The sequence below is a fragment of the Pseudogymnoascus verrucosus genome (assembly GCF_001662655.1).
Source record: "Pseudogymnoascus verrucosus strain UAMH 10579 unplaced genomic scaffold scaffold_6, whole genome shotgun sequence".
Classification (NCBI taxonomy): domain Eukaryota; kingdom Fungi; phylum Ascomycota; class Leotiomycetes; order Thelebolales; family Thelebolaceae; genus Pseudogymnoascus; species Pseudogymnoascus verrucosus.
Genome location: NW_017263657.1, coordinates 189,607 through 217,199, shown reverse-complemented (window position 1 = coordinate 217,199; position 27,593 = coordinate 189,607). Strand labels below are relative to the sequence as shown.

Below are 27,593 nucleotides of genomic sequence, written 5' to 3'. Positions count from 1 at the left end.
ATGGATCGACTCCAATGACAGACTCCAATGGAAGGAAGGAGCAAACTACTGGAATAAGCAAAATAAGCTTCCTCATTATGGATTGGCTTTTTGAGACGAATCAAAATAAGGGTCCTCGGTGGAGTGGTCCCCTTCCGTCTTACCTGTTGTTGGTAGTTCATACGTTGCAGGAACGAGTTTCTATACGCGGAACGCTATCAAGGTCTAAAAAAAGGATCCGAACCAAACAAAGATCTCCGGATCTCCCTTATCAACCAAAACCAGGGATTTCTTGGCAGGTACACCGAGGCTGTGGCGGCTCGCTTCCGCAAACCACGTAAGCGGCTGACCTCAGCCCCAAAGTGGTGGATTTCTTTTGTGCCATACGAGGAAGGAACGAACGACACCAGAAAGGAAGGAAGGAACGAAAGGAAAGGAAAATGCAAGCAAAAATATATAAAAAAGCAAAAGGCAAATAACAAACAGCAAAATAGAAGACAAGCACCGACAAAACGTAGAAAAAATCACAAAAAATGTGCCGCCACCCAGAATTGAACTAGGGATCTTCGCATTAGATTGCTAGACAGTTTACTGTCTTAGTGGTACAAGTGCGACGCGTTACCACTGCGCCATGGCGGCAATGTAGATAACTGGATCCCTACTATTGCGCTTCTTATCAGATGCGCAATTTCATAATCACAAGGCATAACTTCACCCGACCCTCACTCACTCACTGTTGCCTATGTACGATTTAACTTTCCACAGCTGACAGATTGTGCATAGAGGGCAGGCGCGAAGGTGCATATTCTCCACATAGACAAAGGAATAGTTTCCTCGAGTATGTCTAAACCACCTCTCTATAAATATTTCAATATTTTAATTGAATCTCTGCTACATTGTTTCTTCATCGCTTGCCGTTGTTCATATCATTCTGCGTAGGCGGTCACAGAACCGTCGATATGGACAAGCTTCCAACAGAAACCGTGCGAGTCATCGCTGAACTCATTGACCGCGAGGACATCCTATCTCTACGCTTGACATGCCGCTCCTTTGCAGCCCTGGGTCTGCCACGGCAGTTCGAAGTGATACCCGTAATGTTATTCCGCAACTCGCTCGAGAACCTGCTGCGTATATCAGAGCATCCCGTCTACAGGAACTACGTCCTTACCATCAAGTATGGGGGCGAATTGGTGTCGAATCCTAAAACCCGAATAGCCTGGACCAAAAACGAATTTTTGTTACCTGGGGCGCCGAAAAAGACATTCTCCGAGAGCGAGGTCGAGGAAGCCTGTACGTGTGCCAAGTTCCAGCAGTTCGTTATCGACGCCTATGCTAACGAACGACATAGACCAAAGCCACGTCCGGTACTACAATGACCAGAACCGCATGAAGGCCACCGGATACGACTTCGAGATGCTCCAATCCGCCATATCCCGCCTTCCAAACTTCAGAGGAGTGCGCATCATGTCATTATTCTCCGAGAATAGCGCAAGGTTCGCGAACCCTCCGCCAGCATGGGGGGAAGCGTTTTGCAGCATGGCAAAGGTCATGGGTAGCCCGTTTCGTTTTTTGTCGTGCTGGGAGCCTAGTTATTTCGTCCGTGAAACCGTGGCGGTTCTTGCGGCTTGCAAATTGGCGCCGCAGGCCATTTCGTGGTTCGATTCTAAAAATTTCGAGCTGGGCCTCTTGAGTTGTGATGGGGATGATAACGGTGATGGGGGTGGCGGTGGGGGTGGAAATGGAGGCGAAGATGAGACCGAGGCTGATTATAGGAGGCACATTGTCCGATTGTCCAGGTTCAACAACTTCGTCAGAGACCCTACAAAGGATCTAGGTCCCCCGCTCCTGTGTGCTACATTTCAAAGCTTGACAACCGTCAAATTGGAAACCAGTTTCACGTATAACCCAAACTACGGACTCTACCAGCAAAGACTCGGAACTGCACTCAGCGGTGCCAAAAACCTACAGACGCTCTGCATCAATCACAGAGGCGCCAACAGCGAACACAATTTATCCTTCACCCCCCTCCTCGGCTCCTCGACCTGGCCCCACCTCAAACACATCTCTTTATCCTCTTTCACTATCCACGAACACGACCTCCCCCCCTTCTTCGCCCACCACCCCTCCCTCGCCCACTTCACCCTCGACAACGCCTTTGCTTACGACTTCGACTGGGCCACGCTCCTCCAGCTCCCCTCCCTCCGCACCCACCTCCGCCAACTCCACTCCCTCACCTTCACCGGCAGCTGGGGCGCCAACGCCTGGACCTCCGCCCTCGCAGCAGAAGTCGCAGCCCAGCCCTGCTTCGATATCCACAGCTACCTCGAGGGCGTGGACGTGGATTGGTCTTTCCCCGAGGCACTCGTCGGGCAGGTCGATCTCAACGCCCCGTTCGCGAAGTGGGCGCAGGACGTGTGCGGCGCAAGCTGCATGAGCGAGGTGCTGAGGCGGTATATCTTTGCTGGGCGGGGGGCGGGGGGGGAGGTGGGGTTCCCGCTTAGGACGGGAGGGGAGGTGGCGGAGGCGCTGGGGAGGGTGAAGGAGGAAGGTGGGGTGCTGGGGTATAGGGCGGGGAGTTTGGTGGTTGGGAATGAGGCGGTTGTGGGGGGGGAGTATGGGGGGAGGAATTTGTATCGGGAGTATACGGAGGATGGGGAGGAGGTTGTGGAGGTTGTGGAGATTGTTGAGGAGGAGGAGGAGGAGGAGGAGTAGGAGGAGGAGGAGGAGGAGGGTGTGGCGGGTAGTGGTGGTGAGGCGGAGGGAGATGTTGGGAGAGAGAATGGATTGTTAGAGGAGAGTGTGGCGGCCGACAGTGGCGAGGAAGAGGGGGAGGGGGCGCGATGATGTGCGGATGCTGAGGGTAGGGGTTCGGGAGATGGTGCTGGCTGATGGGGAACATTACGGTTTAAGATGACGGATGGCCTGTTGGGTTTCGGTGATGAGTAGGTACGTTTGAATATCTATCTACCCTTCTTCTTTTAAAGAGGGGAAGTATGAAGATTAATTAACGCGGACGGGTATGTTGTCCTCCCTCCCTCCCTGCGATTTGTGAGGATGCGTAGGAGAGAGAGATAGATATAGACGGATATAGAGATAGATGATAATGTATAGGGGCTGTTTATGAAGTAGTTATCGGCTTATGGAGGGGAAAGGGGAGGAGAGGGAAGAAAATAAGGGGGGGAAGAGGGAAGGAAAGAAGGGGGTAAGATTAGGGGAAAAAGGGGGTCAGAAAAGAGGTAGAAAAGGAGGCCGAACGAAGAAAGACTGAAGAACAAAAGTATTTCATTCGACATGCTACAGTCTCCCATTCCCTCAAGCCACCGTAGATTGACCCCGTTTGTCCCTGTTTAGACGTCATCTCACAACCGCCCAGCTCGCGAACTAAAGCATATCAATAAGTTGGTCGGCTTGTATAGTGTGCTTACGTCGTTCGTCAGCTTAGTCGTCATGGGAGTGAAACTTTAGATTTGCGCAAACTCGCCTCGCCCCCACCTCTGCGCGAAAACCGGTCCAACGCATTCCTACTACACGTGTTTAGAGGGCTCTCTCTCTCTCTCTCGCGCGCGCGCGCGCTGCGCTGTTCTCATTGACTGCTGGACGGGGTATGTAATGGATATGGTATGGTATTGATATATGGAGAGATGTGGAGATGGATGGGGATGCTTGGAACAACTGCCATCTAGAGGGATGAGAGGAGGGATTTACGTATGACGTTTAAAGATGGATACACATACATATATACGCGTAGATACATACGGCAATGGATCACTTTATAACGCGAACTAAGACACAGACAAAGACACAGCCATCATATATGGGGGAAACAAGGTATATAAATTTCCAGTCCACACGCAACCCCGCCAGTATTCGAAACGGAAGTAAAAACTAATTAGGAGCAGCCCGCACACACAGTTTATGTTGGCACACGATGGTCGACGAAATAAAACAACATAGAAGTAACCGGTTGTATTTTTATTCCGTGAAATAAAAAACCATAATAGACAAGACAAACAAATGTGTGCGAACCACTCCCGCCAGAATTACTGAATTACATAAAAAGATCTCAATCGCAAAAGACGTGACCTAATAAACAAAGGACACACGCCCCGCTCTCGTTTTCCCAAAGCCATCCCAATATGCGTAGAAAGTCATAGCCGATGCCCTCTCCAGCCCATCTTCTCCCTCCTCATCAGAACGAAAAGACAGCTCAGCGAGGCGGCGGACTGAAGAAATATATCCCTCTGGTCGAATTGAAACCGCTTAAGCGAAGAAGACAGCGGCCATGGCGGCGAAGCCAACGGCGAAGATGGAGCCGGACACGGCCGAGGCGGCACCAGCGATAGGAGGCGAGGTGACGACTGGGGGGGTGACGGTGGTGCCGTTGCTTGGGGTAGGGAAGCCAGAGATGGTTGGGACGGGGGTGTTGACAGCTGGGGCAGTTGGGCCAACTGGGACGGAAGTCCAGGTTGGGACCTCAGCTGGGCAGGAGTTGATGGTGACGGTGACGGTGGCGGGGGGAGCTGGGACGGTGGCCTCAGGGGTGGTGGGCTCCTCGGAGGAGACTGGGACCTCTGGGACAACTGGGGTCTCAGTTGGGGCGGGGGCCTCGGTGGTGGAGCAGGGGACGGTGAGGGTGGTCTTCTGGCCGATCGGGCAGTTGGTCACGGTGGGGTGGCAGCTGGTGATGGTGTTGACGATGGTGGTGTAGCTGGTGAGGGTCTCCTCGGCCTCCTCGGTGGAGCTTGGGACGACTGGGGCCTCGGTGGTGAGGGGCTCCTCAGCGGCGGTGGTGGTTGGGACGACCGGGTAGGAGGTCAGGGAGACGACGGTGGAGCGGGCCGGGCAGTCCTGGAGAGGCTGTTAGGATCGATCTTGTGGTTTATTGTGCGATAAACGCGTCGTTCAGATCAGAGAGAATCTACTTACGGTGACGGTAGGGGCACAGCTGGTGATGGTGACCTCCTCAGTCTGGTAGACGGTGGAGTCTGGGGCAGTGGCCAGGACGGCGGTGGCCATGACGGCAAGGGTAGCGAAAGTGAATTGCATCTTGACGGTAGAGTTGTTTATTAAAAAACGGTGAGGTGGGTTAAAAAGCGAGTGTTGGTTCGAAAAGACGAAAGCTGATAGAGTTCTGTAAAGAATGGACGACCGAAGTCAAAGAAGCCTGTTTGGATACTGGGAAGTAAGTGCGTGGTGGGTGAAGAAGAGAGGAAAGAAAGAAGAAGATGGAGAGCAGGATGGGGGGGGATATAAGCAAAGGAATTCGGCTACCGGGAGATTAGGGTGGTGTGGAGATTGTGGTTGTGGAGTTGGGAAGTTGGGAATGAATGGGGGGGGAGTTTGTTGACAGGGGTAGGGGATGACAGGGGGGTGGTGGGTGGAGGGTGGATGGTGTGGATTGGCGGTAGGAGGGTAGGTAGAGTAGGTAGAGGGGAGAGAGGAGAACGGTGGTTGGGTGGAGAATTGATGGGATGGGCATGGGCATGGGATGAGATGGGCACAGAAGGGAAACTCGAAACTTGACAGGATGAAATTGTCCCGCGAGGGTGGCTGGGATGGTACCTGACAGTACGAAGGGGATAGCTTGATATGGGTGTGCTTGGTATGTACAGTACTTGTTTTCCCCCGACAGTATGAAGACTGATAGCTTGTTATGGGCGTGCTTGTGATGTACAGTACATGTTGTTCATGTTGTTTCCCCTGATGTGTTCATCCCCAAAGGTACACGTTAAGTATAATCCCGCCCGTTGCTTGTTCCTAGATCCCATCCTGGCCGTGCGTGCCACTGAGCACTGAGGCATAACCACTCAATTTGCGCCTCCTCTCATTAAAAGCTCATCACGGCACAAAATAGCCTAGATCTCATCTCCCCAGCGTACCATTGTAGGGACTTCATGCTGGCAGGGGAACCTGCTTCTTCCTGTCATTAAACGTTAATCTCTTTTCCCCCATGCTGTTGCTGAATCGAGAAGGCCTAGAAGGGGAGCGCATAGTGTGTTGATATTGCGATGCTGGCTGGGCTCGATACGGGCCGACGGCGAGGGAGGGACGGATGGAGAGAGAGAGAGACGGACAGAGAGAGAGGCACCCGCGTGGAGTAGACAGATAGACGTATACTTACGTAGAGTGAGGCGAAAGCCGACCAGGAAACAGGTTCTCTGTGCTCCCTCCGTACACTACGTAGCTCCCTCCTCCCTCCCCTACAAAGTCCTCGCTGGTGAGTATTTGTATACATGCATTTCACAAATATGCATCTCATGGTGCACACGACACAAACCTACCTACTACTGTACGCGTACAACAACAGCGAAAGCATCATCGTACCACCCACCATCCTGTACCCACCATCCTGCACCCACCGCCACTCCCCATCATCACAAAAACCTCAGCGCGTCCACAGCAGCTAAAAGTCTCAGCCAGTTGTCGGTCTCAGCGCTGTGCGTGCGTGTGGTCCGGTGGTGGTGGCTCTTCTCGTCCGCTATTCGCCCACTAAAATCCGTACCTGCGCCGGTCCGTCCAGTACCTCTAGTTCGTACCGGTACATGCCGTCCCTCTCTCCCCTCCCACCCCTGGCAGCGGGAGATTAAGATGCGCGCTGTGGGCCGTTCCCCGTGCGGCAGTAACCTCCCCAATTGGGTAGTAGATTCGTAGTAGTAAGGGGAAAGGGTATTTTCCGTTATTTTTCGCCCCCCTCCCCTCCCCGTTGCGTTGTTGCCACTGTTGATCTCCGTGTGTTAAAGCAAGATTTTTTTAAGATTTAGATTTCTATTTTAGGTGTGAACAAGAAAAGGAAAAGTAAAGTGGTCCCCTGTTTTTTCTCGTGTAAAGATAGATGGGAGATTTGGTACGGAGTAGCGGGCGTGTTCGGTGTGGGCCGGCCTTGCTGTTGACGGGGATTGCTGATGTGAGGGAAACGGGCAGCTTCTGGTGGTTTCTTAGGCTTGTTTAGCTCCTAGCAACGGGGAAAAGATAAACAGCCAGCGAACAACAAACACCAGCGCAGCGCGGAAGGCCCGACTTTGCTCCCTTTCAACACCAGGTACATCATCCTACCGCACAATCGTTACTTGCCGCCAACCCAACCCAACCCACACAGTAACGCCACTACTGCAGGAACACCCATCCAATCCTCCATCCCACCAATCACCACGCGCCGTTTCCACAGTACGTAGACTGTTTCCCCTGAACCTACCGTCTGTTATCCAATCATCGACGCGTAACCCCCGTTTAGCTCCCCCTCTATATTTCCCCATTTAGCCACGAATGCAACGTTGAGGGAGGTACTCCGTCGTACTGTACTCCGTCTGTTGTCCGCTGTGGCACGGGGACACCGTCACCGCTGATGTCGTGTCGTCCCCCTCCGTCCTGTCGTCTGCCGCTGCCGCTACAAATCAGAACAGGAACAGACAGACGGCATGCAGAGCACAGTCAGATACCGATACTATCGTCGTATTATACGTACCCGCACCACTTCCCTTCTTTCCAACTCATCTCTCTTAATTCGTATCCCATCACCATCACCGCTGATCCCGTCGTCCAGCCCAGCCTAGCCGCCGACCAACCAACCATCCATCCCTCCATTCATCAATCCAGCCATTCATCCCATCTTCGGCTTCGGCGTTTATTGACAGAAGCCGCTCCCACTCATCTACCTTCCTTCCCTACCTACCTAGTTGCGTAAAAGGGAAGCCAGGCCCGCCCACCACCGTGCGTGAGTGCGTGCGTTCGGCGCTTGGCTTACGTTCCTCATTCCACGCCCCCTTATCCCGTGTTCTCCATCTCTGGGCGCGAGTTGGGGGAGATTACACGGCCCCATCTATCTCCCATCCACCATCACACCTCCCCTTCTTGCTTGCCCCGCTGCGTACCAAGACAGAGCAGCTGTTTATTAGCTTTTCTCGAATGGAGATGGGGGGAGATTAGACAGAAGAATACCCCATGAGTCCAGCCTATTAATAGTGTGTGTGAGAGTGTGGTACACATCCAGAGTTGGCGATCGGGATGGGGATGGGGGTCTAGAGCGCGTTGGCGGTGGTGGTGCCGCGAGACGGATTGGGAGGAGGGATGGGCGGGGAGATTACTACTATGGGTGTTGTTGTTGTCGCTCGACGCGGTTTCTTGGACGAGTGAATGGGATTGTTAAGTAGGTGGGTGCTGTATGAATTATACGGGTTCGTGGGTTTCATCCCGGAGTCAGAGAGAGTCTATGTAAGGGAGGTGAGGATTGAATGAACGCGTTTGCGACGAGGTAAGGGAGTCAATCCTGTTGCCGTATCTATCTATCACCTCTCTACCTCCCCCCGACCGATCCCTCTTCCCATTCAAGCATCCCCCGACCATAGAAAGGAATGTGATGGGATGGGATGAAATAAACTCAATAAAGCAAGGGATGATCCCCCCGTGGCGTCGCCCATCGCACTTTTACGACACGACACACCTCCTGTCACCAATTCACCGATTCACCACCGATAGTGGTGATCCCGTGATCTAGACCTTTCCTCTCCTTTCGCTATCTCGCGTTCTCTACACCACAACAACAACAAACAACAACGCGATGAGAGGAGAGAGCGAGATTGGGATTATACATCCATCATACATACGGGCTCAACATAACATACGATATCGGATCGACCCGACTCGAGTCGCGTCACTGAGACGAGACGAGACGAGACATGTTTTCACGTTATGTATCTATCCCCTCCCTCCCCTCACTCAGCGCACCGGCACCGGGTTCAACGGCTTCTGGTGCCTGGCTATCAATCAGGTCGGAGGGGTGAGACGCGGGTCTTACCCAGCGCCGGTGGTGGTGGTGACGCGCTATTGGATTCTCTACAACTTGCTCTACTGAACAGTCGACGCGCTATTGAATTCTCTACTCTACCACTTACCTGCTTCTACTACTGCTTGCTACGGTAGACTCCCGGATCTCCGCGCAAGTCGTGGTTCTCTGCGCCAGGGTGCTCCCGACGTGTTCACCGACGCGAAGGTTACGTACAACCATCTGACTGGCTGACTGGCTAACTGGCCGAGTAGCTGGAAAGTAGGTCCTAGGTCCACGTGTGGGCCGGGCCGCACGTTGGCGAGCGAGTGAGTGAACATTGTTTGGGAACGCATTTGCGGGGAGGCGAGTCAGGTCTTGTTTTGTGAGTCTGGTGATGGATGGAGTTGGGGAGATGGATGGCAGGATAGTGGGGGATGCCGATTCTGCGATGAGAGTAGGTGATTCTCTACATGTGGTTGAGCTTTCTTTTGGGCGGTTGAGTCTGGTTTTCTATCAGGTCCGGAGGAACGTCAGTTCCCAAAGCTACTAGTCCGGGACGAGAGCCTCACCTACCTTTCTCTCGAGCGGTTAAGTCTGGAAGGAGGGGCCAGACCGCACGAGTCAGTTCCATTTGTTGTTGATGGCTTGGATTGACGTTGGTTCGTGGCGCGTCTTGGCACGATGAGAGTGGTTTGAGGAACATGTTTGACATGTCGAACATTACATGGCATGACCGTGGCATTCCTCATGGGCATGTTGGTGGTGAAGATGCCAGTTTTACGATGGGAGCAAGTGCTTCTCTAAACATGTTTAAGATCAAGATTACCTTTGGCGGGGTTAAGGTGAAATGGCGGGGATGGGCTGCAAATGGACAAACAACATGAGCACGCCCCTCCGCGGCTGGCTGGCTCCCCGGCGAGAGAAGAAGCCAAGCTTCGCCGAGCAGTGTGAGTGTTTGTGATGCGTCATGATGCGCCGCCTATGTATGATGAGCACGCCGCGGAGGTCTTCGGTGAGTGAGGTTTCTAAACATGTTTGAGTACTGTTTTGCGTGGTTGTGGCGTGATGGGTGGGAATGGCGTGGTGGGAGTGGGGGAGGGGAGTGCAGAATCACCGCATGCTATGAGGCCATGGGCGTTGGTCCACGGTGACCACGCCTGTCACTAGTTCACGGCGAAGAGATTAAGCCTCAATGTGCTCGCCTATCCACGACGAACCATCCGGTGAACACGCCACGCCAATCCAGCAGCAGCACCACCACCACCATGCGACCCGTTCTCTGAACTTGTGCAGATACGCTTTTGCGCAAATTAGCTCACACGGCCGCGGATTTGCGAAAAACGCGCAACTCCATAAGTCTAGGAGCCTAGCGATCAAGGCAGCCGTTCTGCTTTACGATGTGCCTCCCGAAATAAGCCGCCTATGGTGCGCCGACCCGCGATAAACTGCTTTCGGTGACTGTCGGTCTACCACGATGCGTCGGCTTCTGTGGATATGCCGGTGGAGGAGGAATTCGTCCGATATAAGCCGATTCAATCCACGATGAGCCGGCCTAAGAAAGAAGCCTCCCGCGGTAAGCCGTCGGTGGTATACCGAGGCATCTCTGCGCAAAATGCGCAGATTAGTCAAAAAGGAGGGCGATTTGCGCGAAAACCCCCAAAATCCAAAATCCTGTTCGTTCGGAAACCAGCGAGGACCACGATGACCCCTTCATGCCATCGGCGCTAGCGAGGCTACGGCACGTTGCCTACGGTAGGTAGCTCAGGGAGGTGCGCCACCTTCTCCTATACATGTATAGGAATAGATTTGCGCAGATTCGTCTTGATGGACGGGGAATTGCGCTTAGTCTGAAGTTTGACACGAGTCCGTGGGCAGACAGCCAGCTAGCCGTTCGAGAGCCCTTCCGGGGCCTTCTATAACCCTCCAAAGACCATACCTACCATTACAAGCCGCCGTCATAAGCCGCTCTAGCCCGTCACTACGATCTGCCGCCATGGTAGGCCCCCCCCTACCCGCGCGGGGTAACCCGACCGATCCGGGGTAGTGGCCCGGCCCGACCCGTCAAACGTGCCTCGAGCCGTTTTTGCGCAAAATCAGTTATGATATCGTGGATTTGCGCAGAAAACAGCTGAATCCAAAAAGATGATGAGTCCTGAACTTCGTGAGGACGGACCCGACCCTGTTTATGAGCTCGGCTAATCGAGAGGGAGCCAGCCCCCTTATTTATCGATGAGTAGATAAGCCCCTCGCGGTGGGGTGAAGCTGGTTATGCGCAGATTCAGCTATCATATCGTGGATTTGCGCATAAACCACGGGAATCCAAAAGTTCGATAAGTCCGCAGCTTCGTGAGGACGGACCTGACCCCTTCTGCGAATCGGCTAGTTAGTCTATGGAGAGAGAGCACCTATTAGTCACGACGACGTGGTGATGTGGAGGCTAGCCTGTGAGGCTGCTACTCTATAGTGGTGAGGCTGCCGAACTTGTGCCGAAGCAAATTCAACTACGGGATCGCAGATTTGCGCAAAAACTACTAGAATCCAAAAGTTCGATGGGTTCTGAACTTCGTGAAGAAGTCGGCGACCCTGTCTACGAGTCGGCTACTATACAAGAGCTCCTATTGGTCGACGAGGAGGTGGTTGTGTTAAGGCTAACTTGTAACCCTGTTGGTTAACGGTTGGGAGGCTGCCGAACTTGTGCCGAAGCATTTTGCGCAAATTCAACTACGGGATCGCAGATTTGCGCAAAAACTACTAGAATCCAAAAGTTGATGAGTCCGGAAGTTCGTAAGGAAGTTGGTGACCCTGTCTGCGATTCGGCTAGCCCCTGACCCATCTACGATGGGCTGGCTTTCTTAAGGCTGGTCACGGGACTACTAGTCTACGCCAGGGGAGCCTTTGTGACTGGTGCTGAAGCGTTTATGCGCAAATTCAACTACAGAATGCTGAATTTGCTCAAAAATCATCAAATCCAAAAGTGTGATGAGTCCGGAGGATGGTGAGGACGGCTGTGACCCTGTCTGCGAGCCAGCTCTTCAAGCTAGTAAGCGAGCTGTCTGTCTGGGTCTGCGATGAGTCTGCTCGTCCTCAGTGGGTTCTCTGAACATGTTTCAGGGGTTTTTGCGCAAACCCAACTAAATGGAGCTGGATTTGTGCGAAATGGCAGTTTGGACAGCGTCCAAACCTACGGCTTTCCGCGGCATTCGCTGCGGCTTTCTTCGGTCTTTTTCTCTCCGACCTTGTTGTTTTCAGCCGCTTCTCTTCGGCTTTCTTCGCCCCTTTTCTTGCCCCTTTTTTATCCGTACCCCTTTTCTCCTTACCTCTTTTTTCATTCCGCCTTCTTCCCCTTCTTCTTACCCCTTTCATGGTCAGGCAACGGCAGGTTTATGAGCAGCCCTCTAAACATGTATAGGAATGTGTGGAATTAATTTCGCGCAAATCTATGTAGATGGAGCTGAGCTTGCGCGAAGCCCAAAATTCACTCCGAGTCTAGCGCGGACGCCTAAGCCGACGACATAAGCGCACAACATAAGCCGACAAATTCATTATATAGTTGCTCCGTGAGCTGACGTCCGTGAGCCGACGTCGGAACGGTTTTGGCGTAGCAGCCAGCCGTGACGGGGAGGAGCTTGCGCAAAGGTTCACAGAAATGCATTAGCTGCTTCAGATGAGAAATATACATTACATATATACTAAAGAACGTCACGTTACACACTATATGTCTTCTTTGCTTTGTATGCTCACAAATATCATTACGCCCCTTATCAAGTCTTCTTCTTCGCCTTCCTTCTCTTCTTTTTGGCGGGCTTTGAAGCCTCTCCTTCTTTGCTCTCGTCCTCATCCACGGCGGCAGTAGCCTCTCCATTTGGAACGCTCTCCGCAACCTGCTCTTCAGCCTCATCAATGCCACCCCACTCCTCATCATCCATCGCCACATCTTCACCACCAGATGCAGATGCAAGAACAGGTATTCCCATCGCATCCCTCACAATCTTCCCACTCTCATCCCTCACCACCTTCGCCTCCACATCCCCACCCTCCCCATCCCTCACAAACGGACAAACAAAGAACCCCATAGTCCCCTCCCCATCCCCCTTATTCGCACGAATACACCCCTCACTAATCTTCTCATACTCCCCCTCTGGCCCCTCCACACCCCTAACATCCCACCTCTTCATCCCCCCAACCTGCTCATCTCGTCTCAGCACCCTCCACCCCCTCTCCCTCGCAACCTCCGACCCGAGCGCCGCAAGCACAACACCCTCATTCTCCTCATTATGCTCAGAGCACGTGGAATACGTGATCTTCCTCGCCCCAGGGAAACGCATCGCGTGCAACAAAAGCGTGAGTTGGAAAGCAGCTAGGGCGGCTAAGCGCGCCTGCAGGTCTTGCGCGGAGGTGATGGCGGTGGGGACTCCGTCGTCGTCGAGGAGGACTTCGACTTTCTCCTCTTCTTCGCTGTCGCGTTTTCGTTTTTGGGAGGAGGGCTTTTCGTCTTCGGCTGGTTTGTCTTTACCTTTGCCTTTTCCTTTTGCTCCTTTTCCGCCAGGCTTCCCGCCGGCTGCTGGACCGCCCTTCGCTTCGGATGGTAAATGCAGCTCTGGCATGTCGTCGCGCCCTACGATGCCGCTCCCGCTACAACTCGGGTCGAGCAGCAGCGCTCCAACCTTGGCGAACTGCGGGGACTCAGGATCAGCTTTGAGGAAATCCGTCGCCGCGTGAATTTTCGTCATCCCCTCCGACCCCGCCAGCGCAACCATCTTCGCCAACGTAGTCGCGCGCACCTTATCCTTCTCGAACGCATGAATCCTCTGCGGTAGTTCCGCCAAGGTACTTGGATCAGCTATGTCAACCGCCGGCGAGTGCGAAGCCAAGATAGACGCAAGATGCGTTGTCTTATTCCCCGGCGCCGCACACGAGTCTATCACATCCCCATCCTCAGCAAGCGGGTCAAGCAAATACGCCGGGAAGCACGACGCCTTATCTTGGAAGATCAGCGCGCCGGAGGTGTAGGCGGCTGATTTCGTGAGGTCCGCGCTTGGAGGGACGGCGATGAGGTTAGGTACGTGTGCGTCGAGGAAGATCTTCTTCCCGCCGCGCTTCTGCACCTCGCTCACCTCGGCGGCGCGCGTGTAGTCTTTGAACGTCGTGGCGAGCTGGTCTTCAAGCGTCGTTTTGAGAGTGTTAATCCGGATCCAGCGAGGGTGCGTGGTAACTGGGATACCGGAGGTGTTGTCACCCCCGGCCTCGACGTGCTCCGTCAGCGCCTCGAGACTGCCGAGGCCGCGCCGGATGCGGGCGCGTGTGAATTCGGCGGTCAAGCGCGCTTTGTGGCGCTCGATGGAGGCGCGGAGGCCATGGGTGGCGGGGAGGGAGATGCCGCGCTTGGCGAGGAGGAGGTCGTGGACTAGGAGGAGGGAGAGGAGGGGTGTTAACTGGGGGGTGTTAGTTGAGAGGTATTTTCTGGCAGGAAGGGAGAGGACGCACCTTTCTCTCTAGACCTAGTAGTCCGGTCTTCTCGATGACTTCTTTTAGTACGGCGGACCATTTGCATGTCTCGATCACTAGGGCGTAGATCTGTGCTGGGGCGGCTTTGAAGTCTTTCTTGCTGAAGATGCGGGACTTGAGGCTGCCGCCGGTGGTGGTGGGTGCTTTCAGCACGTCGGCTGCTTCGTAATAGAGTGACATTGCTGCGTTCCTCCTCTTTCTCTTTCTATTTCTTTTCTTGTGTCTCTTCTCTCTCTATCCTAGAGTCCTCGTACCCCTCAATCCAACCCTATCTGGTTGTTGGTACGTCTACAACACCGACGTCTAGTTCCCAGACGTATGGCCCGCGAGCGGCTTAACGGGATCCGCGCTCTTTCCGAAGAGAGCACCTGGGCTAGTCGGTCGTCCGATTAAAACCCAGAACCAGATTGCGACGAGGGTGGAGATAGCGAGGTAAGCGTAGCGGCGGTTTGGGTCCGGCATTGGTTGACGGGGGGGTTTTTGCTGGGGGGTTTTGGTGATAGATTGGTGGTGGATAGCGAGCCGTCGGGTTCGCAAGTGTTTCCGTAGATGCGGTGCGGTGTGAAGATTAGGAAGTGCAAAATAGCTCAGCTAGAAAATTCAATAGATAGTTTGAGATTGGGTTGTGAATTATTGTCTCTTCAAGACGGGGTTCAGATTCAGGGAGGAGAGGCGAAGATTTTGGGCTTGGGGTCTCGGCCCCTCAGCCTTACGGATTGTTTGCCGAGTGTTTGCGCTGTGTTTGCTCCGCCTGGGCGGCCTAGAATCAGCCTCGTACTAAAATTCCGGTGCGACATCGACTTGTGAATGACCCCACGTCAAGTGCATTTGAGCATTTACAATAGCAACTACTGTCCGCTGTTTAGGCTACGGTTGGATACGAGTATTACACATCAACTATACGTATTAAATCCGGCATTGACAACCGGTCTCACACCTCGCGATTCTGCGCCACAACAGCAAAACGACCGCAGCCATGGATTTTGCATCCCTAATGTCGAAGGAGATCTCGAAGGCCAAGGCCCCCGCCAGCACGACCTCCGAAGGCAAGAAATATAAGAAGCGCGCCGATGAGGAAGCCGAGCGGCAAGCGGCATATGCAGCGCACCAGGAGAAGCTAGAGAAGGAGCGCATGGCGCGAGAGACGCAGAAGCGGAAGCGCGAGGAGGAAGAGGCGGAGGCGAAGGAGGAGCGAGAGGAAAAGCGGAGGAGACTAGCAGAAGAGAGCAAGGTGAGGAGGGAGAAGGAAGAGAAGGAGGAGGAGGCGAGGAGGCGGAAGAGAGTGGGTTTGCCAGAGCTGGTGGAGAAGGAGAAAGTGGAGGCGGTGGACGATGATGATATTGTGGAGGACGAGGTGGTGAAGTTGTTGGAGGAGATTGGAGAGCCTACGAGCTTGCCTGGGGAAAATCACAGACAGAAGGTTAGGCGGTATAGGAGGGTTACGACTGTGATGACGACGGGGCCGATACCGACGAGTTTGAAGCTGGTGGACGAGAAGGATATGAAGGTTGACAAGATGCCGCCACCAGAGGATGTGGAGGCGACGAAGTGGTTGTACAGGCAGCTGGCAAGCTACTTTACGATGGTGCTTAAGGAGTGGGAGGATGCCCTGTTGAGGGAGGACAAGAGGGATACGTTTGCTAGCAAGGCGGCGTATAACGCCATGGCGCAGAGCAAGCAGAACATGACGCCGGTATGACCCCTCTCTTGGCCCTATACTACAAATGCGGGGTAGCAAGCTAACATCCAACCCCAGCTGTTCCGGAAGTTTGAGAAAGGTGATCTCGATGTAGGCATCCTCGAGCCAGTCGTTGAGATTGTCAAAGCGGCACAGGAACGCAGATACGTGGACGCCAACGACGGGTATCTCACCCTTAGTATCGGCAAAGCAGCCTGGCCTATCGGTGTCACCATGGTGGGTATCCACGAGCGGTCAGCGCGCGAGAAGCTGCACGAGAGCGATAAGGGCCATGTCATGGGCGACGAGGTGACACGCAAATTCCTGCAGAGCATCAAGCGCTGTCTGAGCTTTGCGCAGGTCAGGTGGCCACCGGAGGACGTCAGGCAGCTGATGGGCTAGATGGTTGGAAACGGACGTGCTTGAACAGGAACAAGGGTAGCCTTTTGCTAATCCAACACTCCCCGTCAATATGTCGAGACTGTTGATGGTGACATCCGCTTATCCGAGGAGGCTGGTTCGCTGGTTTCAAAGGCAGGAGCTCACGATGCAAGCGCCCGCAGTTCATGCGAGAGTGCCGGCAGATGGATGGGAATGAAAATATATTACACTACGACCCGCTTTGGCTGGATTCCTTCATCTGGATGAAGCCGTTGATCTCAGCCCTCATATATGTGCTTTTCGGCGGCGGGTTTATTATTTAGCCGCTATGATAGGCAATGGAGGGGGGTGGTCGTCGTGGGGGTTCCGGTGGCGTACGATTGGTGCTTTAACCATACCCCGCGTCGGATCTCTTCAATCCAACATTTGTTATAAGCAATGCCACTTAGCCCATAAATAGCCTCTTCAAGTCCAATCATCAGTGGTGTGTTTTTTAACCTTGGCAAGTCTAAGCAACGAGAATATCATGTACGTGCAGTACTGTCGCAGGGCGCGCAAATGTTTAAACCCAATAACTTTCTGTGCGTGGAATATGAATGCTAACAAACAAATTTAGTTTCCTTGAAGTAAACGGATCTGAGCTCCATTTCGATACCCTACAGCTATGGCTGTCAAGAAATCGATCGTCAGCAACGACGGGCCGCATAACCCGGATTCAAGTGGGTCATCTACAGATCCCGAACACAGTCTCCCTCGAGGATGGGAGCGAGCAACAACGCCCGACGGAAGAGTCTACTATATAGATCACAATACGCACACTACAAACTGGTACCATCCACTAAGTCAGAATTATATAGAGCAGGGTGTGAGGGAAATACCAGAGGGAGGACCACTGCCGTCAGGTTGGGAAGCAAAGCGCAAGAGGGGTGGAGGACCGTTATATTTCATAGATCATAACACGAAAACCACCACCTGGGATGATCCGCGCCGATAGCCTGGGGATAAATAAACGCCAATGATCAAGGAGCGAGCTTGCTCGTTGCTGACGTGGGGTCAATTTTAATGGTATCTGATCCAAGTAGAACCTCCGCATAAGAATGGGCTCGGGACCGGGGATAGGCATTCATATCTTTATAAACACGCGCGATTGTACAATAATATGGGCTTGAATTGATTCATATACTCATATTCGTACTCATACTGATATCAAACTAAATCTCCTCATCTGCAGCCTTGCTCTTCCGCGACCTCCTCTTCTTCTTCTTGCCCTCAATAATGTCTACATCGTCCGTCACATCCTTGGCCTCAGCATCCTGGGGCGCAATAATGATCTCTGGACCATCCTCGTTGCCGAATGTCTCCTTACGCCACTCACGCAGCCTAGCCTTCTTGCCGAGCCTCTTCTTATCCTTCCTCTTCTTCTCTGCGTCTCTGAAAGTAGCCATTCTCTTCAAGCCGACGAACTGGTTCAGGGAGTTGTCTGGCGCCATGAGAATGTCTCTCGCTGTGAGACCGAAAGATGTGGGTGAAGTCTCGCGGTAACGGAAGGTCGATGCTGTCTTTGACTTCGTGGGGAGGATTGCATGGTCAATGTCAAGCTTGGCGTCGACAAGCTCTTCGATCTTCTTGCGCTCGATGCGGCCGGCCTTCTTCTTTGCCTGCAGGTCTGCCTTGCGGTCTTTGCTTGTCTTGCCCTTCTTGGCTGGTCCGCTTTCCTCATCTTCGTCTTCGTCATTGTCCTCGTCGTCAGATAACTTGAAGCCTTCCCCTTCAACAGCCTCTTCGTCATCCACGAATTCAGGGATGATATCGTTGATATCGATATCATCGTCCCACTTAGGCTTCTTGACCTTCTTCTTCTTCTTAGAAGCGCCACCTTCACCATCCTCACTGTCGTCGTCTGATCCGGCCTCCCCTTCAGCGTAGTAATCTTCTCCGAATTTCTTGTTCATCTCCGCTTCCCAAGTAGCATCGTCAAAGCCTTCGCCCAAGAACTTTGTCCACTCCTCGCTCTTGAGAGTCTTGCCACTGACACCTGCTGCCTTCTTGATCTTTGCTAGCTTCTCCTCCATCTGATCGATCTGCAGCTTCCTCAGGCGTGCCTTCTCGTCCTCGCGCTTCAGCTTCTCTGCATCTCGCTTCTCGCGCTCCAGGTCTCTCGCCCTCTTCCTGGCCTTGGGCTCTTCCCTCCTCACCGACTTCTCCGCAATTATGTCACGGGCAAAAGACTTGAGAACCTCGTTGCTGGCTTTTGGATCCTCGAATCGCAGGTTGAAAGCCGTCTCAAACTTATCGGCACGCTGGTCGTCTTCGTCGTCATCTGACTCCAAGGGCTCCCATTTTGTTCCTTCTCCTGGAACCCACGCTCTAGCAGCCAGGAAATTCGAGAGGAAGGTCTCTGGGTCTTTGTCGGCACCTACGGTGTCTAGCTTAATCTTGTGTCGGCGGGACTCGTGTACTTCTGACTTGGGAGCCGCTGCTGGCTTCGCTTTCGGGACCAAAAAGTCTTCATCTTCGTCCTCGCCCTCATCCGATCCAGCTTCGTGCATCGCCTTGACGATGGACTTCTTAAGCATCGCTTGCTCTTGGTTGAATGTAGGGAGTGGCGCATCATCCATCTCCACATCACCGGCATCACCATTCGCAGCCTGCTTCAGCAGATTCTCACGGTGGTAATCTCTCAGATATACTGGCTTCTCAGCCTTCTCATTCGGCCCATCCTGTGCAGTCTCGTCGATTGGCGTATAGAATGTAACCTTCTCGTCGTAAACTCTGGGGTCCTTGTTGCGAATAGCTTGGAGAGTGGCTGAGATTTCGGCGTCCAAATCTTCGGTGGCAAGGAAACCTTCGTCATCCTCATCCTCGTCAGATGAACTGTCCTCCTCCTCATCGTATTTGTCTCCGTACTGGCCCTTGACCGGCTTCGCCTTGTCCTTTTGGTACTTTTCCTCAACTGTTTTATGTTAGGCGGGCGAACACAATAACTCATTGGGGCAGACACTCACGCTTTGCCAGTTCTTCTCTCTTTTTATTGTATTCGAAGCGTCTCGCATATTCTTTATTGACAGTGAACTCCGCTTCTAGAGGCACGCCGCCAGAGTCGGATTCCTCATCCCCGCTGGAATCGCTATCCAGAAGATTCTGCTTTGCTTCAACCTTCGGTTGCTTGGCGATTTCTTGCTTAATCTTCTTCGCACCCGTATCCTTGACGGATGCGACCTCGGATTCTGCCTTTCGTTTGCCCATTGTGACGGTGGTGAATCAGCGCGTATGAACTTAGAAAGAAGTCCCTGCTCAGTTTTCTCATAATCGGGGTCCGCGATACAGAAAATATTTCGGAGTCAGGAACGATGTTTCTCCGCGATTGCGCTAAACTGTATGCAGGGCCTTTCGTCATACGAAGCCGTCAAGGTCCACAGGCAGGAACATGAGCATTCCAACATCTTAGGCACCTGAATCAGAAAACTTCTACCTTATACTCTGACTACGTCGCAAACAGCTATAAATACTGACAACTGCCCTGAACAGCCAACAGCCTATGTGGCACAACTGATCGATTTAAAACCCTTAACATACGCCCGACGCCAGAGCGAAACTTACAATGGCCGATAGCACAAGTGGAACACCAAAGCCCAGCAGCAGCGTAAAGCTGGTTCTCCTGGGCGAAGCTGCAGTTGGGAAGGTATGGACAGTCCACAGCCGCCCGCCACGGAAGCCCGCTAACATGTTGCAGTCGTCCCTCGTCCTCCGGTTCGTGAACAATGACTTCCAAGAAAACAAGGAGCCAACCATCGGCGGTTCGTAGCCTCTACCTGCAGCATCTATGTCCCAGAACTGACAACCGGCAGCCGCTTTCTTAACCCAAAAATGCAACCTCCCTAGCCGCACTATCAAATTCGAGATCTGGGATACGGCAGGACAAGAACGATTCGCCTCCCTCGCACCTATGTACTACCGCAACGCACAATCCGCGCTCGTCGTCTATGATCTCACCAAGCCAACTTCCCTCATCAAAGCCAAGCACTGGGTCGCAGAGCTCCAACGGCAAGCGTCGCCAGGGATCATCATCGCCCTTGTCGGCAACAAGCTGGACTTAACAAACGAAGCTGGCGAGGAGAGCCGCAACGACGACGGCGAGGAGGAGGACGACAACGAAGGCGATTCGAGGAAAATAAGCACAGCAGAGGCCAGGAGTTATGCCGATGAGGAGGGCCTGCTCTTCTTTGAGACTAGTGCGAAGTTGGGCACGAATGTCACGGAGGTTTTCACAGCTATTGCAAACGCGATTCCAGAGACAAGCTTGAAGGGTGCGAGGGGCCCGGGTGCATCGGCGGCTGCAGCAAGGACTGAGGAGTCGAGGGTGAATTTGGCGGGGCCGAGGGATGGAGCGACGAAAGATGCTTGTGCGTGTTGATCAGTCTTTTATGGTTTGCGTACTTGTTGCGATGTCAAGATAGGGCACAGTTTGTTCCTCGATGGACGAAGTGCTACGGTAATGTGGGTGGATCTCAACAGCGCCGATGTTTGAAGGACGGGTTGGTGGACAGGGCCATTGTTCATATACATATGTTTTCAGCGAATTGAAATTAAATCATATTATACATAAACTATACGCCTGGCATGCCTATGATGGCTCGCCATGATGGTACAAATCGTGGCAGAAAGTACACTACAAAGACGCCAGAGAAGGCGACTACAAGCCCGGTAAGCTGTGAAGAGTTAGCATGTTGTCTTCGGAAAGATATGATAATACGTGCCTTTTCAAACCAAGTGTGGAAGTATGCTGCTGTCATGAGCAGCATCCATATACTCAGCGCCCCAACTCCCAGCGCGATCTTTACCCCGAAATCCCACGGGCTCGCAGTAATGACATTCTGCGTATCCGCCCTCTCAGCCCCCGATTCACTATCAGCGCCCTTGATTTCCCCGTTCTGAAGAAGCACCACACGCTCCTCTCTACCCCTCGCAGCTCTCAACGCCACATGCAGAACCTCTTGGAACAAGAACATGCTCCCCAAGACCAACAAAAATACGTGCCCACTTATATCATGCCCCCCGCTCCATTTTCCGCCATGCGCTTTACAGGCCATAGAAGTGAAAAATCTCTCCGTGATATCTGCCTCCGTATCGCCACTTTCAATTCTATCCTTCAACTCACACGCGCCGCCGGTGAGTAAAAACCCCCTATCGATGATCGCCGGCCCGAAAAACCACTGCGTCACGCACACCCACCAGAGGGTCACTATGCCCCACCTCAACGTCCCCTGTATCCTCTTCCTCAACAGCGCGTCGCTTCCTCGCGCCCCTATCGCGGCGTTTGTGAAGAGGAAGAGAAAGTATGACATCGTCACCCAGAACCAGCCCCTCTTAACGAAGAGGATGTTGACGAGGTTGCTCTTCTTCGCAAAGTATGAGGGTGCTAGGTCCTGGTCGTGGGACTGGTGCGTTTCAATGTAAGGAGAGGCACGGGTGGCGGGGTCGAGGAGACCAAATATAGAGCCGAGGAGGAGGGTTGTCGGGTACACGAGGAGCAGGATCGACTCTGCGTATGTGGGAAGGTATGGCGAGTCTTTGGATGTTGCCATTGGGTAGGACTCTGTGCTTGTTGACGGCATTGGGGTGTCCGATGAGCTCGAGCCCGGCGGCGTTGGGTCTGCTGAGGAGTTGCCACTTGTGCTGGACGTTGAACGTGAAAGTGTAGATTTGCCTTGCAGGCGAGTTGACCGCCGAGGAGTTACATCAGCCATTGCGAGGGTTATAACATATATAAAATAGCTTAAATAAAAAAGACGAGGCCGCTTGGTTCCATAGATGTTCTGGAGATAGTATGCGCCGAAGGACAGATTGCCACAGTGGAGACGCGCAAGGCAGTTAATGGATCTTGAAATTGGTTGTCTTCAGCGGCGACGATGACGTTGTGCCTGGGGACCTGTCCGTCTGTGCTTGCCGCAACGGAGCTACTCTTTTACCGAGGCCGGCCGGGGGACTGGGGAAGGTTATGAGGGAGTTGTGGACTGATCTGCCAGTATTGGTGCAGGGGTTAGCAACCTTCACACGACCACTGGGTGGCCATCTGAGAGATGCGACTGGAGCGCGTTTGAAGGGTAAATGCCACATCCCCCGCACAATTCCTCCGTCTCTTGTTTACTTCTCATCTCAATACGACTTAATGACCATCATCAGTATATCAACACTGCCATAGTCCTATAATAATTATAACTTTGCCAATAACTCATCATGGTCTCCACGCGCCAACACCCCAAGGACTTCCCTGAGCCTGATCTCAGTCCAGTGAAAGCCTCACCGCGCACAACGCGCAAAGCCAAAGCTGCGTGGGCGCATACCCCATCGAACCTCGTCTTAGTCTGGCTCGCCATTTCTCTACCGCTCGTCCTCTGGGACGCTGGTTATGTCCTTCTTCGCCCGCACTCCATGCCGGGCGGGAAGTATCACTGGCCGCTTTGGGTGCCGTACGAGCTATATGGCAAGACGGACTATATTTATGGTTGGAAGGCGTATAATGAGAAGAACGGCTTTACTGCTGCGCAGACTGTCATGAACCTGATTGAGACTGCCGGGTACTTCACCTACCTCTGGCTCATCTTGAACTTTGGAAAGCAGTCAGTGGCGCACGGCCGCGGTGCGCCCAAGAACGCGGGATGGTTGGGACAGCAGAGGACATTGACTGGAGAGAAAGCTGCATGCGCTGCCCTTGTGGGTTATAGCTCGGCGATCCTTACCTTGGCCAAGACGATGCTGTATTGTAAGTGACCCGTTCTATGCTTAGCATGCATTGACTGACATATTTCCAGGGCTTAATGAATACTACTCCGGCTTCGAGAACATCGGCCACAACACCTTGCCAGACTTGATTCTGCTCTGGATCATTCCCAAGTGAGCAACCTCTTAGGTCGAACTTTCATGCGCATTACTGACATCAAGAAGCGGCGCTTGGCTCGTCCTTCCGACTTACATATCGTACGTTATGGGAAGTGAGATCTTCGAGGGCCTGGCCATGGCAGCTGGATCTGCAAATGACAACGGAAAGAGCGAGTAAGGTTTGTAACGACTCTCGACGCTGGAATCATGATGGGGTATAGATACGGATACCCATACGTATAATTTCTTAGACACGAGTTTGAACTTCGGGTGGGTGGTATATATTTATGACGAATAATGTAAAGGTGGAGTCTTGGATTTACCACTCGAGGCATAGATTTCGAGAGAGGCGCCCTATGCTCCGAATGCATCAGGGTTGCAAGTTTTATTGGTATAAATCTGCTGGGTCAGAAGATTGTTCAAATAATTGCGTTCTTAAATACACCGGCCAGTTGTTTACGATGCATTGCTGAGACAGCAATAATAATAATACTTCAAAGAGATTTCATTCTTTCCGATCCTAACAGCCATTCTAGCATTAAACAGCCTTGCAATTTGCTATGGGCATAAAACGAACTCAACACAAAACGATCATTCTGATGCCTGTTGCCTGCCACCTCCAGCTAAATATCACATCCCCAACTCCGAATAATTTCCACCACCAACGCAAACTTCTCATCTAAGGCAAGTAGCACCCTCCAGCAACAGCGAGATTCATCCTCGTGAACTTGACCTTGTAAACAGGGCTCTTCTTTGTCGGGAACGCGCTGATCTGGTCCGGTGTGATAACCATATCCTTCCCCTTCTTCTTGCCCGTCGTAACACCCGTCATAGGCCCACTGCTTCCACCTGCAGGAGCCACACTCTGCGCACCGGCAGTCCCGTTGGCAGTGATGCGAGTGGCATCTGGCTGGTTGCTTGACCCGATCACGTCGCCATCGATACCCTTGTATGGATCAGACGGGACTTCGACATCCCAAATTCGAACTGTGCCATCAGCACCACCAGAGGTGAGCACGGTGCTCTCCGCACTGAAAGACAGCGACCAAATACCGCCCTTGCCGTGGCCACGGCAGCGCTTGATTTGCGTGCCCTTTGCAAGGTCCCAGAGAATGATAGAGCCGCCGCCATCAGCAGAAGCAAGGATCTTCCCGCTTGGAGAGCACTCGAGTGCGGATATGAAGTCGGTGTGTCCGTTGAATATGCGGACGCATTGGCCAGTCACTACAGACCACATGCGGACCGTCTTGTCAACTTGGTCCGACGCAGAAAAGACGTATGCGTTGTTCGGGTGCCAAGCGATTTGGTTGACGCTGGAGTCATGGCCGACCAACATGCGGACGTACGAGATGTGGTCTTGAGTCCAGACTCGGACAGTCTTGTCCCAACCGCAGCTCACAAAGTAATGTCCAAATGGACCCCAGCGGACATTCCAGACTGGGCCTTCGTGGCCTTTGTACACAACAAGACACGTCCAAGCATCAAGAGACCAAAGCCTGATTGACTTATCCGATGAACAGGAAAGGAGAAGGTTGGATCCGGTGGAAGGCACTGCGCTGGATGGACCCTCGGGACCGGCAATAGAAGGAGAGAAGGAGACGCTGTATACAGAGGCGGAATGGCCAATGAGACGACGAGAATTCGAAGGTGGTGCGTCGCTTGGTCCTCCTGAAAGTGTCGACTTCAGTGCTTCCCCGTGCATGTTCCAGACTCTAATATATGATTCCTCTGTGCCTATCGCCACAAGATTGTTGTCATCCGAGAATTCCATGCAGGTTATGCTAGAATAAGTCAGTCAATGTATATGTGACTTCTAAGATGAACTTACGTATCAAGCGTGTTATGGAAAGTGAACATGCAGACAGAAACAGCCGGGCCAACACCCCCTGTACGGCCTTCAATCTTGAAGCGATCCCTGCTTTCTTTCATCTTTTGAACTTCCATAACCACATCGCGAGCCTTCGACGGCGGAAGGGGTATTTCAGTCCGGAGAATGGCATCGGCGCTTTCTTCCCTCTTGATCTTCTGCTCATAGGCTTCGACCAACGATTGCTGGCCTGGTGCAGGAGGGTTCTTGGTATCGGCCTCAAGAAGTTCAGCTCGCACATCGTCTGTCAGCTCTGTCTCCGTCTGGAGCGGGCCCAGTCGGACAGGGGCATCATTATTCGCGAGATCTTGGTTGCTGACTCCAGTAAAGCCTCCCGGAATTCCTTCCTGAAGATCCACAACTTCATCCACCCCACCACCACGAGCACGGTTGACAATAGCCTCAAAGCTGTATTGATCAATTGGCCCACGAGACGTTTCGACCACTTGGCAGTATGTCTGTAGGATGTTGAGAACAATGCTTCCGCCCTTCTTGCCTTGCCCCTCCAAGAAGCTGATTAGGTTGAAGTTCACGTGGGCGTTCAGTGGAATGCGATATTTGTTCTCTCTGTAAAGCTTCGCCACGGGGTTTTCGAAGACGTGAGATTTGAGCGAGATCGTTTCAAAAATGCGAAGTTCATCTGCGTGATTCTTTTCAAATCGCTGCCGGAATTGCTGAAGGAACTTCTTTGCGTCTTCAGTGAACATGTCGGTAATAAGTTCAATGAATGAATAGACGTAAACTGGCCATAGGAGACGGTTGAGTTCGAACTAGAAATGTCAGGGCCGCCCAGCGACGTGCTATGATTGACCAACCTTGTATATGTCAAGATTCGAATCAATCCACGAGCTCAACAGCTCAAACCCTCGTATATATTTTTCATTTCCATACTCGTCTCGGCCAAAAATGGGACGGCCATCCTTGTCGACTTGGGCTGATTCTTGTCTAAGAACCTGCTCCGTCCTCAAATAGCCCTTTTTCATTAGGTACTCAATTACCTGCGAGGAGTTTGCATCAGTTACAGGATTCTTCGGTTTGACGGATGGTTGGCCACTAGTATTGGCGGAAGCCGCTGGCCTTGATGAAATGCTGGATTGGCTTCGTCCAGCTTGCGAAAGGTTGAACTGGGCTCGTCCACCTTGTGAAAGGTTGGATGGGGCTCTCCCAGCTTGCGAAAGGTTGCCAACGTGAAGTCTGACAGTGGGAGCCGCGCCACTTGGAGCAGGCTTCCTTTTTCCTCTTCCAAAGCCCATGATTGTAGAGTTGGTAGAAGTATAGAAACGACGTTGATAGAAGTGTGATATGCAGTAGCTTTTGTATTCAGAGAAGTGTGATATAGCAGTAGCTCTTGTCTTTGGAGGAGGAAGTGATGCAGCAGTAGCTCTCTCCTGGGGGTTCCCGGAGGATGGGACGTGGGGGTCAATCTAGCGCTTGCATTGAAAGAGCAGGATGTAATAGTAGCACTTATCACACCCAAACTTTTGGGGTCGCGTATATACTAATTCAACGATGTGAACTTTTGATTTTCGCCCTCCCTAGAGGTCCCCCCTGGCGAACAACCTCATCTCACTTTGAGGGGAGGCATGACGCCACTGACGAGAGAATATAAAGGCTACAAGACCTTAAATTCACTCGCCTAGAGCTACCCCATTATTCTCCTTCGCTAGCTTTAACTAGACAGCACATATGTGCTTAAGAATAGACAAAAGGAATCACCGCTTCAGCTAGACACAATGAAGGTTTTGCATTTTGCAGGTGATATCTGCTAAGTTGCAAACATGCTCATTTATGACAGTGTCCCCAGAATGAAATAGAAATGAATCTATTACACATACGTCTCTGCCCGTACGTTCGCCACTTGGCTCTGATGCTGTCGCCATCGATTCCCACTCAAGACTTCTACTTCTTGTCTCTTGTAAATCCGTAGGAAGTGAATTAGGATGCCACTTTGGCAGATTGTAAGGCATATAACCAACACTTATGGTCACTTATGCGGCTTCATGTGGCCTCATCGCCCATTATCAAGCCCCAACCATCCGCAAGCTATACTCGTGTGTAGGAGGCTGTGCTGGCCAGAGATGCAAAACAAAAGGAGTATCACGTGCAGATGGCCATCAATAGCAATTCTTTTAAAAGGCACACAGTAGACCAGTTGAGGCTAATCGCTTGATGCCCTGCAATGATGCAGTATGTCTTCTTGGGAAGCTTCCAGTCCTCTAGCTAAGGTGGCATGGGAATAAGGAAGTTTGAACTCACAATTTGATTCAAGTTTTGCTGGGACATATTTTGTACAGGCGGAGGGCCGGGCGGCTGTTGCTGTCCTGGTGGCATCCCCATACTGCCACTCGGTGGCCCAGAGCCGGGGGTTTGCGATGGATGGTTTGACATATCGATGGCTAATTACTTGCGACGCGTCGCTGTATCTTCCTCGATAGGGCGATTATGTCGAAGACGTCCCATGTCCCATCATACCATCAAAAATATTCAAATTAAGAACGTTGATGGACCCTAAATGAATAAAGATGGTAATATGTCGAGAACTT

General features: G+C 52.5%; 9 protein-coding genes across 9 annotated transcripts; 4 read left to right on the top strand and 5 right to left on the bottom strand.

Moving 5' to 3' along the window:
* Positions 1–523: 523 nt before the first annotated feature.
* Positions 524–3,146, top strand: VE01_02044 (uncharacterized protein). Its single transcript, XM_018271558.2, has 2 exons — positions 524–1,269; positions 1,328–3,146. The coding sequence occupies exons 1-2, from the start codon at positions 939–941 to the stop codon at positions 2,689–2,691; spliced, it is 1,695 nt and encodes a 564-aa protein (XP_018133509.1). The 5' UTR covers positions 524–938; the 3' UTR covers positions 2,692–3,146.
* A 139-nt stretch (positions 3,147–3,285) lies between these two features.
* Positions 3,286–5,266, bottom strand: VE01_02043 (uncharacterized protein). Its single transcript, XM_018271557.2, has 3 exons — positions 4,906–5,266; positions 3,461–4,827; positions 3,286–3,399 (listed from the first exon to the last, which is right to left on the bottom strand). Exons 1-2 carry the CDS (start codon positions 5,023–5,025, stop codon positions 4,240–4,242), a joined length of 708 nt encoding a protein of 235 aa, XP_018133406.2. The 5' UTR covers positions 5,026–5,266; the 3' UTR covers positions 3,286–3,399; positions 3,461–4,239.
* A 7,172-nt stretch (positions 5,267–12,438) lies between these two features.
* Positions 12,439–14,993, bottom strand: VE01_02042 (uncharacterized protein). The gene is made up of 2 exons (XM_018271556.2): positions 14,225–14,993; positions 12,439–14,172 (listed from the first exon to the last, which is right to left on the bottom strand). Exons 1-2 carry the CDS (start codon positions 14,423–14,425, stop codon positions 12,502–12,504), a joined length of 1,872 nt encoding a protein of 623 aa, XP_018133407.1. The 5' UTR covers positions 14,426–14,993; the 3' UTR covers positions 12,439–12,501.
* On the top strand, positions 14,967–17,468 carry PRP18 (mRNA splicing protein prp18). The gene is made up of 3 exons (XM_018271555.2): positions 14,967–15,938; positions 16,002–16,832; positions 16,921–17,468. Exons 1-2 carry the CDS (start codon positions 15,222–15,224, stop codon positions 16,323–16,325), a joined length of 1,041 nt encoding a protein of 346 aa, XP_018133507.1. The 5' UTR covers positions 14,967–15,221; the 3' UTR covers positions 16,326–16,832; positions 16,921–17,468.
* KRI1 (KRRI-Interacting protein 1) lies at positions 17,469–19,709 on the bottom strand. Its single transcript, XM_018271554.2, has 2 exons — positions 19,310–19,709; positions 17,469–19,257 (listed from the first exon to the last, which is right to left on the bottom strand). Exons 1-2 carry the CDS (start codon positions 19,548–19,550, stop codon positions 17,516–17,518), a joined length of 1,983 nt encoding a protein of 660 aa, XP_018133508.1. The 5' UTR covers positions 19,551–19,709; the 3' UTR covers positions 17,469–17,515.
* VE01_02039 (uncharacterized protein) lies at positions 19,631–21,028 on the top strand. Its single transcript, XM_018271553.2, has 3 exons — positions 19,631–19,986; positions 20,038–20,101; positions 20,153–21,028. The coding sequence occupies exons 1-3, from the start codon at positions 19,906–19,908 to the stop codon at positions 20,716–20,718; spliced, it is 711 nt and encodes a 236-aa protein (XP_018133635.1). The 5' UTR covers positions 19,631–19,905; the 3' UTR covers positions 20,719–21,028.
* Positions 20,870–22,233, bottom strand: VE01_02038 (uncharacterized protein). Its single transcript, XM_059463408.1, has 2 exons — positions 21,062–22,233; positions 20,870–21,013 (listed from the first exon to the last, which is right to left on the bottom strand). The coding sequence occupies exons 1-2, from the start codon at positions 22,049–22,051 to the stop codon at positions 20,912–20,914; spliced, it is 1,092 nt and encodes a 363-aa protein (XP_059319985.1). The 5' UTR covers positions 22,052–22,233; the 3' UTR covers positions 20,870–20,911.
* On the top strand, positions 22,142–23,806 carry VE01_02037 (uncharacterized protein). Its single transcript, XM_018271551.2, has 3 exons — positions 22,142–23,067; positions 23,117–23,198; positions 23,250–23,806. The coding sequence occupies exons 1-3, from the start codon at positions 22,542–22,544 to the stop codon at positions 23,359–23,361; spliced, it is 720 nt and encodes a 239-aa protein (XP_018133628.1). The 5' UTR covers positions 22,142–22,541; the 3' UTR covers positions 23,362–23,806.
* TAF5 (Transcription initiation factor TFIID subunit 5) lies at positions 23,488–27,588 on the bottom strand. Its single transcript, XM_018271550.2, has 4 exons — positions 27,307–27,588; positions 25,866–26,048; positions 25,012–25,820; positions 23,488–24,964 (listed from the first exon to the last, which is right to left on the bottom strand). Exons 1-4 carry the CDS (start codon positions 27,436–27,438, stop codon positions 23,863–23,865), a joined length of 2,226 nt encoding a protein of 741 aa, XP_018133627.2. The 5' UTR covers positions 27,439–27,588; the 3' UTR covers positions 23,488–23,862.
* Positions 27,589–27,593: the final 5 nt, after the last annotated feature.

Excerpts from the sequence above, each read along its gene's own strand:
- VE01_02044 (XM_018271558.2), top strand. The coding sequence starts at position 939 with ATGGACAAGCTTCCAACAGAAACCGTGCGAGTCATCGCTGAACTCATT. Across the intron at positions 1,270-1,327 it reads GAGCGAGGTCGAGGAAGCCT|ACCAAAGCCACGTCCGGTAC; the intron begins GTACGTGTGCCA and ends CGAACGACATAG.
- VE01_02043 (XM_018271557.2), bottom strand. The coding sequence starts at position 5,025 with ATGCAATTCACTTTCGCTACCCTTGCCGTCATGGCCACCGCCGTCCTG. Across the intron at positions 4,828-4,905 it reads GCTGTGCCCCTACCGTCACC|GACTGCCCGGCCCGCTCCAC; the intron begins GTAAGTAGATTC and ends CAGCCTCTCCAG.
- VE01_02042 (XM_018271556.2), bottom strand. The coding sequence starts at position 14,425 with ATGTCACTCTATTACGAAGCAGCCGACGTGCTGAAAGCACCCACCACC. Across the intron at positions 14,173-14,224 it reads TACTAGGTCTAGAGAGAAAG|TTAACACCCCTCCTCTCCCT; the intron begins GTGCGTCCTCTC and ends AACACCCCCCAG.
- PRP18 (XM_018271555.2), top strand. The coding sequence starts at position 15,222 with ATGGATTTTGCATCCCTAATGTCGAAGGAGATCTCGAAGGCCAAGGCC. Across the intron at positions 15,939-16,001 it reads GCAAGCAGAACATGACGCCG|CTGTTCCGGAAGTTTGAGAA; the intron begins GTATGACCCCTC and ends ATCCAACCCCAG.
- KRI1 (XM_018271554.2), bottom strand. The coding sequence starts at position 19,550 with ATGGGCAAACGAAAGGCAGAATCCGAGGTCGCATCCGTCAAGGATACG. Across the intron at positions 19,258-19,309 it reads GAGAGAAGAACTGGCAAAGC|TTGAGGAAAAGTACCAAAAG; the intron begins GTGAGTGTCTGC and ends AACATAAAACAG.
- VE01_02039 (XM_018271553.2), top strand. The coding sequence starts at position 19,906 with ATGGCCGATAGCACAAGTGGAACACCAAAGCCCAGCAGCAGCGTAAAG. Across the intron at positions 19,987-20,037 it reads GCGAAGCTGCAGTTGGGAAG|TCGTCCCTCGTCCTCCGGTT; the intron begins GTATGGACAGTC and ends AACATGTTGCAG. Across the intron at positions 20,102-20,152 it reads CAAGGAGCCAACCATCGGCG|CCGCTTTCTTAACCCAAAAA; the intron begins GTTCGTAGCCTC and ends GACAACCGGCAG.
- VE01_02038 (XM_059463408.1), bottom strand. The coding sequence starts at position 22,051 with ATGGCTGATGTAACTCCTCGGCGGTCAACTCGCCTGCAAGGCAAATCT. Across the intron at positions 21,014-21,061 it reads TCCACACTTGGTTTGAAAAG|CTTACCGGGCTTGTAGTCGC; the intron begins GCACGTATTATC and ends AACTCTTCACAG.
- VE01_02037 (XM_018271551.2), top strand. The coding sequence starts at position 22,542 with ATGGTCTCCACGCGCCAACACCCCAAGGACTTCCCTGAGCCTGATCTC. Across the intron at positions 23,068-23,116 it reads GGCCAAGACGATGCTGTATT|GGCTTAATGAATACTACTCC; the intron begins GTAAGTGACCCG and ends ACATATTTCCAG. Across the intron at positions 23,199-23,249 it reads CTGCTCTGGATCATTCCCAA|CGGCGCTTGGCTCGTCCTTC; the intron begins GTGAGCAACCTC and ends GACATCAAGAAG.
- TAF5 (XM_018271550.2), bottom strand. The coding sequence starts at position 27,438 with ATGTCAAACCATCCATCGCAAACCCCCGGCTCTGGGCCACCGAGTGGC. Across the intron at positions 25,821-25,865 it reads CGAATCTTGACATATACAAG|TTCGAACTCAACCGTCTCCT; the intron begins GTTGGTCAATCA and ends TGACATTTCTAG. Across the intron at positions 24,965-25,011 it reads TTCCATAACACGCTTGATAC|CATAACCTGCATGGAATTCT; the intron begins GTAAGTTCATCT and ends GACTTATTCTAG.